The sequence below is a fragment of the Rhinatrema bivittatum genome, chromosome 7 (assembly GCF_901001135.1).
Source record: "Rhinatrema bivittatum chromosome 7, aRhiBiv1.1, whole genome shotgun sequence".
NCBI lineage: Eukaryota > Metazoa > Chordata > Amphibia > Gymnophiona > Rhinatrematidae > Rhinatrema > Rhinatrema bivittatum.
Window position 1 is genome coordinate 123,514,914 of NC_042621.1, and position 15,955 is coordinate 123,530,868.

Consider the following 15,955-nt stretch of genomic DNA (forward strand, 5'->3'; position numbering starts at 1 on the left):
TTTTATGTCTGGGAGGGTATAGAGTCCAACAGGATAAAGATCCAACAGGATAAAGATCATACAAGAGACTAAATGCTCAGTAGAATCTATATGGGTAGAAATCCCATGTGTGTTGAGTAAGAGTATAGTGATAGGAGTATACTACCATCCACCTGGACAAAATGGTCAGACAGATGATGAAATGCTAAGAGAAATCAGGGAAGCTAATCAATTTGGCAGTGCAATAATAATGGGAGATTTTAATTACCTGTAAACAATGAGGGAAACCACAAATATATATTAAATATAGCCTAAGTGAAGGTATCAGCAAGCCTGATGTGATTTCTGAAAAAGAACCCAACTGGTCATCTTATTTGATTCGCTGTCCCTGTGATCTGTTATATATCGGAAAGACCAAGCATCTTTTGAAGACTGATGATCGAGCATCGATCTAACATCAAGCATTCCGGGTTGACGAACCCCTGGTATCACATTGTATTTCATTTGGAAATCAGCTTGCAGACCTTTCTTTTTGCGCTATCGACCATGTACCCAAAACATTGGCACGGCAGCGATCGAAAATTACAGCTTTTAAAATATGAGCAGCGATGGATACATAGGCTTGGCACAGTCAGTCCTACGGGTCTCAATACAGATCTTGATATACATATGTTTTTGGGATGAAGGTCCTTTCATAAATCAACATTGTCCCCTATGGTTTTGATCGTGCTGAAAGCCTGTTTGATTTGCAATTTGCTCATGTATAATTTGCATTTCAGTGACATCACACTTTTCTGGGTATTTAATGAGACGTTTACGTCAGCCTTGTTTCCTCTTTTCCTGTGAAGAAAACAGTAGAGACGCTGATTCCATTTTGAGACAGTAGCCTTTGGTGTTAAGATAAGTACTTGTTTCTTTTATCATCTATAATAACCCACTAAAAACATGCTTCTTTGACATTTTTAGGCAAAGACTCTTGTGATATTTCTTATATACCCCTGATGAAGCATTACCACGAAACACCAGCCATACAGGGCTGTGTTTATTAACAACAACAACGAGACTGCTGCCTAAACTTTCTTCATGGATCAGAGTTGAAGTTAAATGTTTATATAGACTTTTAATGAAAAGATAAAGTAAAAAAAAACAAAAAACATTTTTTGAGATTTAATAAAATTCAAACATTTTTGATAGTGATGGTGAATGATTAAAAGACCAGTTGGGTTCTTTTTCAGAAATCACATCAGGCTTGCTAATACATTTACTTAGGATATATTTAATATATATTTGTGGTTTCCCTCATTGTTTACAGTTTACAACGTGGGTTACTGTATTGACTCTTTGATAATTTTGTAGATTTCAATTACCCCAATATTGACTGGGTAAATGTAACATCAGGACTTGTTAGAGGCAAAGTTCCTGGATGACTGCTTCATGGAGCAATTGGCTCAGGAACCAACAAGAGAGGGAGCTATTTTAGATTTAATTCTTAGTGGAACACAGGATTTGGTGAGAGAGGTAACTGTGGTGGGACCACTTGGCAATAGTGATCATAACATGATCAAATTTAAAATAACTGGAAGGAGGACAATAAGTAAATCTGCAGCTCTAACACTAAACTTTCAAAAGGAAACCTTGATAAAATGAGAAAAAACTGAAAGGTGCAGCTGCAAAGGTTAAGTGTTCAACAGGCATGGACATTGTTTAAAAATACAATCCTAGAGACGCAGTCTATGTATTTCACACATTAAGAAAGGTGGAAGGAAGGCAAAAGATTACCATCATGGTTAAAAGGTGAGGTGAAAGAGGCTATTTTAGCCAAAAAACATCCTTCAAAAATTGGAAGAAGGATCCATCTGAAGAAAATACGATAAAACATAAGCATTGTCAAGTTAAGTGTAAAACATTGATAAGACAGGCGAAGAGAGAATTTGAAATGAAGTTGACCATAAAGGCAAAAACTCATAATAAAACATTTTTAAAATATATACGAAGCAAGAAACCTGTGAGGGAGTCAGTTGGACCATTAGATGAGCGAGGGGTTAAAGGGGCTCTTAGGGAAGATAAGGCCATTGCAGAAAGACTAAATTAATTCTTTGCTTCCGTGTTTACTAATGAAGATGTTGGGGAGACACCAGTTCGGGAGATGGTTTTCAGGGGTGATGAGTCAAACTGAACGAAATCACTGTGAACCTGGAAGATGTAGTAGGCCAGATTGACAAACTAAAGAGCAGCAAATCACCTGGATCGTATGGTATGCATTCTAGGGTACTGAAGGAACTCAAATATGAAAATTCAGATCTATTAGTTAAAATTTGTAACCTATCATTAAAATCATCCATTGCACCTGAAGACTGGAGGGTGGCCAATGTAACCCCAATATTTAAAAAAGGCTCCAGGGGCGATCCGGGTAACTATACACCAGTGAACCTGACTTCAGAGCCGGGAAAAATAGTGGAGACTATTCTCAAGATCAAAATCATAGAGCATATAGAAAGACATGGTTTAATGGAACATAGTCAACATGGATTTACCCAAGGGAAGTCTTGCCTAACAAATCTGCTTCATTTTTTTTTTTTTGAAGAGGTTAATAAACATGTGGATACAGGTGAACCAGTAGATGTAGTGTATTTAGATTTTCAGAAGGCTTTTGACAAAGTCCCTCATGAGAGGCTTCTAAGAAAATTAAAAAGTCACGGAATAGGAGGCAATGTCCTTTTATGGATTACAATTGGTTAAAAGACAGGAAACAGAGTAGGATTAAATGGTCAATTTTCTCAGTGGAAAAGGGTAAACAGTGGAGTGCCTCAGGGATCTGTACTTGGACCATTGCTTTTCAATATATTTATAAATGATCTGGAAAGGAATATGATGAGTGAGGTTATCAAATTTGCGGATGATACAAAATTATTCAGAGTAGTTAAATCACAAGCGGATTTTGATACATTACAGGAGGACCTTGCAAGGCTGGAAGATTGGGCTTCCAAATGGAAGATGAAATTTAATGTGGACAAGTGCAAGGTGTTGCATATAGGGAAAAATAACCCTTGCTGTAGTTACACGATGTTAGGTTCCATATTAGGAGCTACCACCAAGGAAAAAGGTCTAGGCATCATAGTGGATAATACTTTAAAATTGTCGGCTCAGTGTGCTGCAGCAGTCAAAAAAGCAAACAGAATGTTAGGAATTATTAGGAAGGGGAAAATGTCATAATGCCTATATATTGCTCCATGATGAGACCGCACCTTGAATTCTGTATACAATTCTGGTCGCCACATCTCAAAAAAGATAGTTGCAATGGAGAAGGTATAGAGAAGGGCAACCAAAATGATAAAGTGGATGGAACAGCTCCCCTATCAGGAAAAGCTGAAGATGTTAGGGCTGTTCAGCTTGGGAGAAGAGATGGCCGAGGGGGTATATGATAGAGGTCTTTAAGATCAGGAGAGGTCTTGAATGAGTACATGTGAATCGGTTATTTACACTTTCGGATAATCGAAGGACATGGGGGCATTCCGTGAAGTTAGCAAGTGGCACGTTTATTTATTTATTTATTTATTAGGTTTTATATACCGGGTTTCCTGTATGGGATACAGATCACCTCGGTTTACAGTGAACGTTAACTTTGCTCATGGGCTGTACATAGAACAATAGAAAACAAGAACAGTAGAAAACTTCGCTCGTAGGCGATACCAATATAGAAGATAACGGGAATTGACACAAACTGGTACAACAGGTACATTAACTTCGCTCAAGGGCTGTACATAGAGCAATATGAGCCAAAACAATAGAAAACTTTGCACGCAGGCGGAGCAGATAACGGAAGAAACAAGAAATTGACAAAAGCTGGTACAATTGGTGCAACTGATAGGGAGGAATACAAGAACTGGTCCAGTTAGTATCTAGAAAGAGAGAAATATAGCAGGGGGCAGGTATTAGCATAGGGGCAGGTAATGGGGTTGGATGTAAAGAAAGGAAAGCAAAGGTGGGACCAGACTGGGGAATCCCAACGAGGAAATGGAGGCGGGGTTACTACAAGAGAAAGGCAACAGAAGACAAATGAAGGTGAAGTAGAAAGCTTCATGGAAGCTGATGGGGTAGTAGTCGCACACACCCAGATGATGAGGTAAGAGGGGCATGGCTGTTAAAAACAGCCCGAGGCGGAGATTAATGTCAGGGAAGGCTTGGGTGAAGAGCCAAGTCTTCAGTTTTTTTTTGAAAGTTGGGTGGCATGGTTCCAGTCGAAGGTCAGGAGGGAGAGCGCTCCATTGGTGAGGGCCTGCTGTAGATAGAGCTCACCTTCTTGAAGTTTTCGCTGGAGGGGCATACAGTGTGCCTTTGTATGTGGATCTGATGGGTCTGGCTGTTGTGTGAGGTCTTAATTGGATGCTTAGCGAGAGTGGGGCGAGGTTGTGCATCGCTTTGTGAATGATTATGAGAACTTTGAAAAGGATTCTGAACTTGATGGGCAGCCAGTGCAGGGAACGTAAGATCGGGGTGATGTGGTCTCTTTTTTTTTTTTTTTTTTTTTTAAAGAGTTGGTGAGGATTCTAGCAGCGGCATTCTGTACGATATGAAGTGGTTTGATGGAGTTAGCTGGGATACCAAGCAGGAGGGAGTTACAGTAATCAATCTTAGATAGAATAATAGATTGTAGCACCAGGCGGAAATAGTTGAAATGAAGCAGAGGTTTAAGGTTTCTGAGGACTTGCAATTTATGAAAACAATCCTTTGTGGTGTTATTTATAAATTTTTTTTAGATTAAGTTGGTTGTCTAGCCAGGTTCCTAGGTCTTTGACGGCGGATGAAGGGTTGAAGTTAGTGGTTGTAGGTTGCAAGGAGCTTGGAGGGTTGAGCCGGATAGTGGTGTCATCCTGCGATATGATGAGCATCTCTGTTTTATTGGAGTTGAGAACTAGGTTAAGACTGGATAGTAGGTCCTTGATTGATTGTAGACACACATTCCAATGAGACAGGGTTTTATGAAGGGACTCTGTGATTGGGATGAGTATTTGGACATCATCCGCGTACAGGTAGTGAGTTAGCTTAAGATTGGTGAGTAGCTGACAGAGCGGGAGAAGGTATATATTGAACAGAGTTGGAGAGAGGGAGGAACCTTGGGGGACTCCTTGGTCAGAGAGGACAGGTAGAGAGTCTTTATAATTTATCCTCACTGCTGATTATGCCCGGGTTCCATCCCCGGCTTCTCCACCATTACTGAATATACTGATGGTATTTCTGCAAAAGAAAAAAAAATACCAGCTAACACCAGACACATTGAATGCCAGACTCTGCAGGAAAGAGTTATAAACAACTCTTGCAAGCATGACCTCATAGATAACAAGAAGAATCAACAAAGACACAGGATGAAGCAGGAGACGACTTGTGAAGGGTACGAAACAGGCAATCTGTTTTAAGGAATGCAAGGGAGAGATAAGGGGGAGACAAAGCAAACATAGCAATAAAATTTGTGGTGTGAAAACATGCAAGCAGAAACCAGATGCTTTGCTGACTTTGCTAGCTTGTTTAACTTATTATAAGCAGTAGGGCTCAGAAAGAAGGTTGTTGGGGGTTTTTTCCAAAGCCAGCGCTGTGCTATTCAATATAGTGTAAGTATATTGTTTTATTTTTTCCTGTATGTATCGCTCTCGGTTTGTTTATACACAGTATATGATTTACATTAAAGAATAATAAGGAAAAGTAGAATCAGAGTTGTTCTTTTAAACAATATTAACTTTGCATTTGGGACTTTTCAACATCACTTTGAAGAACCTGTTGTCTAAGAAGGACCTAAACCAGCTGAGGGCAGTTTAAGTTTAAGACTAATTGGAGAAAATTCTTTTTCACTCAACGCACAATAAAGCTCTGGAATTTGTTGCCAGAGGATGTGGTTAGTGCAGTTAGTATAGCTGGGTTCAAAAAAGATTTGGATAAGTTCTTGGAGAAGTCCATTAACTGCTATTAATCAAGTTTACTTAGGGAATAGCCACTGCTATTAATTGCATTAGTAACATGGGATCTTCTTAGTGTTTCGGTAATTGCCAGGTTCTTGTGTCCTGGTTTGGCCTCTGTTTGAAACAGGATGCTGGGCTTGATGGACGCTTGGTCTGACCCAGCATGGCAATTTCTTATGTTCTTATGGGATAGGAGGCAATGTCCTTTTGTGGATTGCAAGCTGGTTAAAAGACAGGAAACAGTAGTATTAAATGGTCAGTTTTCACAGTGGAAAAAGGTAAACAGTGGAGTGCTTCAGGGATCTGTACTTGGAACAGTGCTTTTTAATATATTTATAAATGATTTGGAAAGGGGTACAATGAGTAAGGAGATCAAATTTACAGATGACACAAAATTATGCAGCGTAGTTAAATCTCAATCGGATTGTGATGAATTGCAGGAGGACCTTCGAGACTGGAAGATTGGGCTTCAAATGGCAGATGAAATTTAACGTGAACATGTTCAAAGTGATGCATATAGGGAAAAATAACCCTTGCTGTAGTTACACAATGTTAGGTTCTATCTTTGGAGTTACCACCCAGGAAAGAGATCTAGGCATCATAGTGGATAATACATTGAAATCTTTGGCCCAGTGTGCTGGGGCGATCAAAAAAGCAAACAAACAATGTTAGGAATTATTAGGAAGGGAATGGCAAATAAAAGAATGGAAGTCATAATGCCTCTATTGCTCCATGGTGAGACAGCACCTTGAATACTGTGTGCAATTCTGGTCTCCGCATCTCAAAAAAGATATACTGTTGTTGCAATGGAGAGAATGTAGAGAAGGGGGACAAAATAAGGGGCATGTAACTGCTGCCCTTTGAGGAAAGGTTAAGGAACTTAGGGCTGTTCAGTTTGGAGAAGAGACAACTGAGGGGGGTGTTATGATAGAAGTCTACAAAATCATGAAAGTACTTGAACAAATTAATGTAAATTGGTTATTTACTCTCTCAGATAATAGAAGGATGAGGGGGCACACCATGAAGTTAGCAAGTAGCTCATTTAAAACAAATCAAAGAAATTATTTCAATCAGAGCATAGTTAAGCTCTGGAATTCATTGCCAGAGGATGTGGTTACAGCGGTTAGTGTAAATGGGTTTACAAAAAGGTTTGGCTAAGTTCCTAGAAGAAAAATCCATAAACTATTATGGTAATTAAAAAGCAATAGTAGTTTGTGATCTATCTAATGTTTGGGTACTTGTCAGGTAATTGTGACTTGGATTGGCCACTGTTGGAAACAGGATACTGGGCTTGATGGACCCTTGGTCTGACCCAGTATGGTATATCTTATGTTCCACTGAATGACATCCACTGCTGCTCATACCATAATTGCTACAATAGTATGTTATATTTATGCGTGTAACTCATTTCAAAATTCTCCTGTTAGTCCTATTTGTTATAAAATGTTCTCTCAGAATTAGTGATTGCTGCAACCACAACAGTCCAAAACATAAGCAATGAAAGAATAAAAGTCAGAGATGGGAATGAAACCCAAAGCATATGCTCAATATGGCATAACTATTACTCACAACCAATTGGCCCAAAAACACACAGTGCAATCCAGAAAACTTAAAGTACTAATACAAAATATCAGAACGGTTTCACTGGTCAATCTTTTTCACTCATTACCGTTCGCCACAAATTCTGACAGATTATAAACATTAATACATCTAGTTTTGTAGGTCCAATACGCAAAGAGTCTGTATATCAATCAGACCCACCATGGTAAGGTCACATTGCTTTATTATATATCTCAAATATTTAGTATTTTTCTCTTTTTTTTTTTGTAAAAATTACTCCATGCTGCCACAGGAAGTTCAAAGTAAATAGTCTGATAGACCTATGCCAAATACTGTAGAGAAATGCTCCAAACGTAAATATACAATCCCTACATCAGTGATACTTATCCATTAGAAAGAGCAAAGTCCCGATACTTCTTATTCAAATAGCAAAGGGACAGCATGGAGTAATTTTTACAAAAAAAAAAGAGAAAAATACTAAAAATATTTGAGATTTATAATAAAGCAATGTGACCTTACCATGGTGGGTCTGATTGATATACAGACTCTTTGCGTATTGGTCCTACAAAACTAGTTGTATTAATGTTTATAATTTGTCAGAATTTGTGGCGAATGGTAATGAGTGAAAAAGATTGACCAGTGAAACAGTTCTGATATTTTGTGTTATAACTATTACTCAAACATTGCCTCAAAGAGGTACTTTTAGGATATTTAACTCAACTGTAACTACTGCCTAAATCAAAAAACTCACTAAGCAATTAATAAAAACATCCATCTCCTACAAACCACCCCACCCCAAAACAATATCACAATAAAAATAAATACACAACCCCAATAATAAAATACATAAAACATTAGGTTCCTGTGATTAAAATTACAATTATAACTAACTTCCAAACATAAAAATCTGCTATGCCAACTTTGTCACTTGAGCATAGAGTATATTCCAGCACTTCAATTTGGGAAGTGCTTATTTCTATCACCTCTATTTCAATGCCGCTACAAGGGCTCACAAGCTTTTATCTCCATGCAAGGTCTTCAATTTTGTAAAACTGAATGAAAGGGAATATTTCACGAGAGCCAAATTCTAGACAATCCTACCACTTGCTCATGTTTCTATTGTGGTATGGTAAAAGCATGGCTTTGAATAAATCACTATAAATCCATAAATAAATGATTACAATACCTGTTGCTAGATACAGTGGGTGGTGGCTTGCTGGACTCCAAGCTTGAACAGCTGCTCGTTCAATTTCTTTCAGCTTCATTTTCTGTATTATGAAAAGGAAACAAATTATTCAAAGATTTATATTTAATGATCGAGAGCTTGAGATCGCTGGATAATCAGTTTGGTGATAAGCTTCTCGGCACCAGATGATATATGCCGTTCTGATCTGTCCCATGATCTGAATGAACTAAACATCTTAGCATTTCTCTAGCGGGAGAAGTTTGCTTCAAAGAGGACACATCCTTTAATGTTTTCAGAGACAAAACAGAAGCTTATTGAACTACAACCATATAAATATTTATTGCATATAAGGCAATGTTGCTGCTAGGTGTGAACTAAATTTATAGCCTGAAGTCACTTAAAAATATCCCAAAATTAGCCAAATGTCACATTAAAAGTAACTCAAAACTAGCCATAAATTACATCAAATTCAAAACCAGCCTGATCTCGCAGATTATACTTGCTGCAAGATGTGCTACAGCGGGGTGCTGGAAACAATAGTACTTCAACATCTCCACACTACACATTACATGGGAAAGTTCACTGAGTTGAAATATAGCTCAATCCCCAAGTTCAATGTGGTATGGAAGCCCTACCAACTCTGGCAGACAGATTGTTAGTGTTCAAAAGGGGTCTATGCTTTGTTCAGATTGCCCACTAATCTTGTTTTGGTGTGCTTGGTGTTAGCCTATTTGTTTTCTGTATCTATAGTGCAATTTTGTAAAAATGCTGTCAATGTTGGGTGGTGGGTTGGAGTATTTCTGATTACAATGTCTTTTGGAAAATTGTTGCTTTTTCAGATAAGCACATATACCCTCCATAAAGTTTAAATTATAAAAAAAATTTCACAACCAGCCCATAATTTGACAATTTTTTTAAATTGAAAAAAATCGTATATTTATCAATACATTGATCAGTCACACTTGGCAACCAATGCTATGGACACTAAACTCCTGCTATGCCGAACAGAGAAGTTTGCTTACCTGTAAACAAGATTCTCTTTAGAAAGCAGATTGAATTAGCTATTACATGTGAAGTGACATTATCCAAGTTACCAACATAGACCAATCTCTCAGAGCTCAGTAAAGGCTTTAATTAAATGTGGACAGGAATTCTCATGCATGCATGCTGTCTCAGGAAGCTCTCAATTTCATCCAGAGCCTAAGCTTTAGTGACACAGTCAACTCTCCAGAAAGACAGGCAGATATTAAGAATGGATAATTCATCCTGCTGTCTACAGAGAACCCTGTTTACAGGTAAGCAAGCTTGCTTTCCTGAACATACCCAGATCAGTCCAGAAAAGTACAGCAGATGGAGTCAGATCAAAACTTTGGGCACTGCTACATATACGAGAGTGCTACCTGCAGTTCCTCAGTATTTCTCTGACTCCAGCAGTTGGTAGAGGTGCCTGCAGTCTTTTTCAGTGTAGTTAGATATTTTGCCTTTTTTTCTTTTTCCTTCTGCTTCCTGAGGTGTTAGGCACCTTCGTGGGCCATCCCTCAGTGTAAGCCAGGCGTCCGGTGGGGGGTTGGATACCCCTGACTGAGGTCTCGCCTGTCACCTTGCGTGGTGTGAAGGTGGCACCATCTCCTCACCTCAGAAGGAACATATATATTCTTATAGCCTCTGCAGCACTGGCATCTTTCTTTCTGAGGTGAGGAGATGGTGCCGGAGGGGACCGGGGGGGGGGGGGGACCACTTTCAGCGGCTAATCGGAGGCGAGTGCAGCGATTTTATTTCCTCAGCCCCTGGGCTCCGGCTGGCTTAAGGACACTGGGGGTGAGTGTTTTGCGCTCAGCACATTTGCCGTGGCTAGTCAGGGATCCCAGCACGGCAGTCTCATGATCAGGCCTCTCTGATTGGGTTTTCCGCACTTCTGCATGCGCGTTTGCAGAGTCTTGCCGACCTCTCCCCCCAGACTGTAACCACGTGGCTGCGCGATAGATTTATGGCTCCTAGGACCAAGGCTGCAGCCTGCCGCGTATGTGGGACGTGCGGGCAGGTTCAGCTCCCCCCCTTTCTGCGGTGGGGGGGGGGGGCGAGGGGGCCTCCTGTGATGGATCATGGGAGGACCCTTCCCCCGTTTTAGTGCCCATGGGGGACGATAAGTCTGACCTGCTATCACATAATCCCTCGGGGGGGGGGGGGGGGCCGGGGATGAAGATCCAACAGATTTTTCTGCTGAATTTATTCTTTTAATGCACCAAGCTTTCCTGGCTAGGAAGCAGGCAGTGCTGAAAAGATCCGGGCAGCCTGGGGACCGCAGAGCCTCAGGAACTCCCGGTAGTGTGGCCCTGGCCGGTGGATGGGGGTGCTAGAGCTCCGCAGGGCTTGGACCCTGGATCGGGACCGCTCCCAGCGGGGACACAGCCAGTGCCGGCAGACTATCGGCATACGGTTCTGGATCAGGGGGATTTGGACCTGGATGACCCTGATGACGACGACCACCCTCAAGCTGAGGGCGATGATCCCACTGTGGTCAGTCTTTTCAAGTGGGACGAACTGTGCCCCCTTATTCCCCAAGTACTAGATGTCTTGCGCCTTAAGATTGCTCAGGAGGAGTCAGACAATGAAGGAGAGAATCCAGTGCTGGATGGTACACAAGGACAGACTTCTGCCTTCCCGCTCCCAAAGAAGGTTCGCAAGCTAGTGACCAGCGAATGGACGCTCCGGACACGGGTCTCAAAGTGGGCAGAGCGATAACTAAGCTTTACCCCCTCTCCACGGACGTACTGGATCTCCTGAAGATTCCAAAAGGTGGACACTGCAGTTTCGGCGGTCATGAAGAAAACTACTATTCTGGAAGCCGGGGCCACAGCTTTGAAGGATATGTGGGACCGCAAACTGGAGATCCAGTTGAAGCGGGTCTTTGCCACTCAGTCTTCGGGCGGCTGTCTGCGCTAGCCTTATGCAAAGGGCTTGTCTTTGTTGGGTGCAGGATTTGTGGTCCGGTGGTGCTCCGCTGCAGACCGCTCGTTTGGAGGCGGGTATTGCCTACGTGGCGGACACACTATGATTTGGTGCATACCTCGGACCGTAGTATGGTATCCATGATGGCCGCCCGTAGAATTCTTTGGTTGCATAACTGGGCGGTGGATTTGGCCTCAAAATCCCAACTTTGTAACCTTCCCTTTAAGGGCAAGCTTCTGTTCGGGATGGACCTCCATCAGTTGGTGAAGCTGCTCGGGGAGCCCAAGGGCAATCGTTTGCCGGAAGATAAACGGTCTTCGAAGAAAATATTTCCCCCGCAGACTCGCTTCCGGGATGCTCGCCGTTTTTGGACAAACAGATACTCCTCGGCTTCAGGACAGAAACAGACTCCGGGACGCCAGCAGTCCTTTCGTGGTGGTAGACTCCCTGGGAGGGACTCTGGTAACCTTGGGGCAGGAAACAGTAAGCCCTCCCAATGAAGCCATGAGCACCCATTCCATCGTCGAAGCTGTCGGAGGCAGATTGTCCAACTTTTACACGTAATGGGAGAAGGTTGCCTCAGATCGATGGGTCCTGGAGGTGATCAGAGATGGCTATGCCCTCGAGTTCACTTGTCCGGTTCCAGAAGTCCTTGTGGTGTCTCGGGTGGCCTCTCACAGCAAGCGCGAGGCAGTCCAAGACACTCTGCGAAGGCTCCTTGCCCTGAAAGCCATCGTCCCGGTCCCAGTGAGAGAGCAGGGATGGGGCAGGTATTCCGTTTATTTTGTAGTTCCCAAAAAGGAGGGCACGTTTCGTCCCATCCTAGATCTGCAGAAAGTGAACCAGTGCCTTCGGATCCCTCATTTTCAGATGGAAACTTTGAGGACAGTGATGGCTGCGGTACAGAAAGGGGGGTTCCTAGCGTCTCTAGATCTCACGGAGGCGTATCTGCACATTCCGATCCAGATGAGCCATCAGCGGTATCTGCGCTTCAAGGTGCTGGGGCAATATTTCCAGTTTCGGTCTCTTCCCTTCGGTCTGGCGACAGCGCCTCAGACATTCACCAAGGTCATGATGTTGGTGGTTGCCTTTCTTCATCAGGAAGGGGTGTTAGTCCATCCATACTTGGATGATTGGTTGATTCGGATGAAGTCCAGGAAGGATTGCGAGAGATCAGTCCAGAGGGTGCAACTCACTCTGCAGTCGCTTGGCTGGATAATCAGTGTTCAGAAGAGTCACTTGGGGCCCACCCCGACGTTGACCTATTTGGGAGCGCTATTTGATACCTTTCATGGCACGGTCTTTCTGGCGGCAGTCAGAGTTACAAAGTTACAGGACCAGATACGGAGGCTACTCCAGAGGGAGAACCCTACAGTGTGGCATCATTTGCAAGTCCTGGAATCCATGGCTTCCAACTTGGATTTGGTGCCATGAGCATTCGCTCACTTTCGGCCGTTAAAGCGTGCTGTGTTGTTGCGGTGGAGTCCTGTGTCAGAACAATTCCACTTACCCATGCCGCTGCTTCTGGAGTCCAGAGCCAGTCTTTTTTGGTGGCTGTCTTGCGACAATCTAGAACGGGGTGTAGATCTGGACCCTCCAACTTGGGTGGTGATCTCCACTGATGCCAGCCTGTCCGGTTGGGGAGCAGTTTGTGCAGGCAAGGCTGTGCAAGGTCTATGGTCACCGGCAGAGGGATCTTGGTCCATCAATCGACTCGAGACAAGAGCAGTACGACTGGCCCTTCAGGCATTCCTGACATTGGTCAAGCACCAAATGGTACAGGTGTTCTCCGACAATGGCTTACATCAATTGGCAAGGAGGAACAAGAAGCCCCGCGGTGGCACTCTTAGCGCGCCTCTTGTTCGCCTGGGCAGAGCAACATCTCAGGGGAATTGCCACCTCGCATGTCGCGGGGGTGGAAAATGTTCAAGAGGACTTTCTCAGCAGACAGCAGCTTGACCCAGGGGAATGGGAGTTGGCAGCTGAGGCCTGGAACCTCATCTGCGCCAGGTGAGTCTGCCACAGTTGGATCTGATGGCAACTCGGGCCAATGCGAAGACAGAACGCTTCAGTCGCTGCCGGGAGCAGGGATCTGTCGGTCTCGACGCGTTGGTGTGCCCGTGGCCCACAGGGATTCTTCTGTATGCTTTTCCTCCCTGGCCTCTCATCGGTCGGCTCCTGCATTGCATAGAAATCCATCCAGGCAGGGTGGTGCTGGTGGCTCCACAGTGGCCGCATCACCCATAGTTCGCGGATCTAGTTCGGATGGCCCATTGCAGCTCGCTCACATTCCACGTCTGCTTCTTTTTGGATCGGATCACTTCTCTCTCACGGCTTGGCTTTTGAGAGGTGACGTTTACGCTTGAAGGGTTATTCCAAACCGGTCATTACCACTTTACTTCAGGCGCAACGTCCGGCTACATCCATGGTGTATGTTAGAGTTTGGAAGCTCTTTGAGTCGTGGTGTCTCCAGCGCTCCTGCGATCCGTTAACCGTGGATGTCCCCAGCCAGCCCCTGCTGTAGGAAATCCATGGTGTTGGATTTCCTACAGCAGGGGCTGGCTAAAGGGTTGGCCTTCAATTCCCTCCGGTTCCAGGTGGCAGCCTTGGGGGCCTTACGGGGCAAGTTTCAGGGCTATTTGCTGGCCCTGAAAGGTGGAAGCCATGGATTCCAGGACTTGCAAATGATGCCACACTGTAGGGTTCTCCCTCCGGAGTAGCCTCCGTATCTGGTCCTGTAACTTTGTCACTCTGACTGCCGCCAGAAAGACCTTGCCATGAAAGGTATCAAATGCTCATTTCCTCAAAGGGGTCAAGCATTTGCGTCCTCCAGTGCGCCAGGTCTGTCCGGATTGGAATTTGAATCTAGTGCTTTGCATACTGTGTGGGGCCTCTTAAGGATCTGACTTTAAAGTCCGTTTTCTTGGTGATCATTTTCTCGGTGCGATGGATTTCAGAGTTACGAGTGTTGTCCTGTCGCGACCCTTTCCTTCGGATCTATGACGATAGGGTGTCTTTGCGCACAGTTCCGTCCTTAGTCCCCAAGGTAGTTTCCTCCTTTCATGTTAATCAGACTGTGGAGCTTCCAGGATTTCTGCAGTGGTCCCAGTATTCCGCTTCGGAGAGGGATCTCCATCTTCTGGATGTTCGACGCGTTTTGTTGCGCTATCTGGAGGTGACCAATGATTTTCGCCGTTCAAATCATCTCTTCGACCTATTCGGAGGACCAAAGTGGGGGGATAAAGCGTCTAAGGGGACCATTTCCCGCTGGATCAAGGAGGCTATCTGCTCATCCTACATAGCCCAAGGGCGTCAAGTGCCGATGAGATTGCGAGCGCATTCCACTAGGGCTCAGTCTACTTCCTGGGCTGAATGCCAGCTGTTATTACCCCAGGAGCTCTGCAGGGCAGCACTATGGTCTTCTCTTCACACTTTTACGAAGCATTATCGACTGGATGTCAAGGCTCTGGCGGAGTCATCCTTTGGTGAGAGAGTGTCCTGCGCGCGGGTCTTTCGGGTTCCCGCCCAGGGTAGGGTGGCTTGGGTGCATCCCACTTTTCTGGACTGATCTGGGTATGTTCAGGAATTGAAAATTGGTTCTTACCTGCTAATTTTCGTTCCTGTAATACCACAGATCAGTCCAGAAGCCCACCCCTTTCTTCAGATTCCGAAAGACTGCCGTTGCTTAGTTCTTACAGTTTTTAGACTGCCGTTGCTTAGTTCTTACAGTTTTTTTCCATGGAGCTCCATTGTAGACAAGTTTAAGGAGCAGTTTCATAGGTTTTAATTCATGGTTATGGGGCATTTGGGGGTTAGTTGGTTAGGGTTTCAACCATGCTTTGCCCAGCATTTGATAGTGTGAGCTTGGGTACAGGCCAATACTGAGGGACTGCAGGTGGCATTCTAGTATATGTAGCAGTGCCCAAAGTTTTGATCTCTGACTCCATCTGCTGGTAGGGATACACAACCCACTTTTCTGGACTGATCTGTGGTATTACAGGAATGAAAATTAGCAGGTATGAACCAATTTTCATCTCTCTGTCAACAAGCAGCTGAGGGCTGCAATGCAAAAACAGTTAAAGACACTCAGTGGTTCTCACTTAATGAGCCTTGACAGTATGTAGGCCAGCCAGCGCATAACAGTGCACTATATACAGTCTGTTAGCCAATGCGAAAGAGCTCATTTGGCAACTGCCATTCCCAGTCTATTGGGATCAAAGGACATGAACAATTGGAGAAGCCTGACAGTGAGGTTACATCCTCTTTAGGTAATATGCCAGGGCTCTCTTGCAGTCCAAGAAGTGAAGAATCCATTCTTTGTGCACATGAG

The 15,955-nt window shown here is 43.8% G+C and overlaps 1 protein-coding gene across 2 annotated transcripts in view; it reads right to left on the minus strand.

Annotated features, from left to right (window-relative positions):
• Positions 1–15,955, minus strand: part of SEC31B (SEC31 homolog B, COPII coat complex component) — a 319,647-nt gene that overhangs the window by 283,264 nt on the left and 20,428 nt on the right. For both annotated transcript variants that reach the window (XM_029609056.1, XM_029609055.1), the window contains exon 2: positions 8,677–8,758. In XM_029609056.1, the coding sequence (XP_029464916.1) occupies positions 8,677–8,755 (79 nt within the window). In that variant the 5' untranslated portion in view covers positions 8,756–8,758. The remainder of the gene's footprint in view (positions 1–8,676; positions 8,759–15,955) is intronic.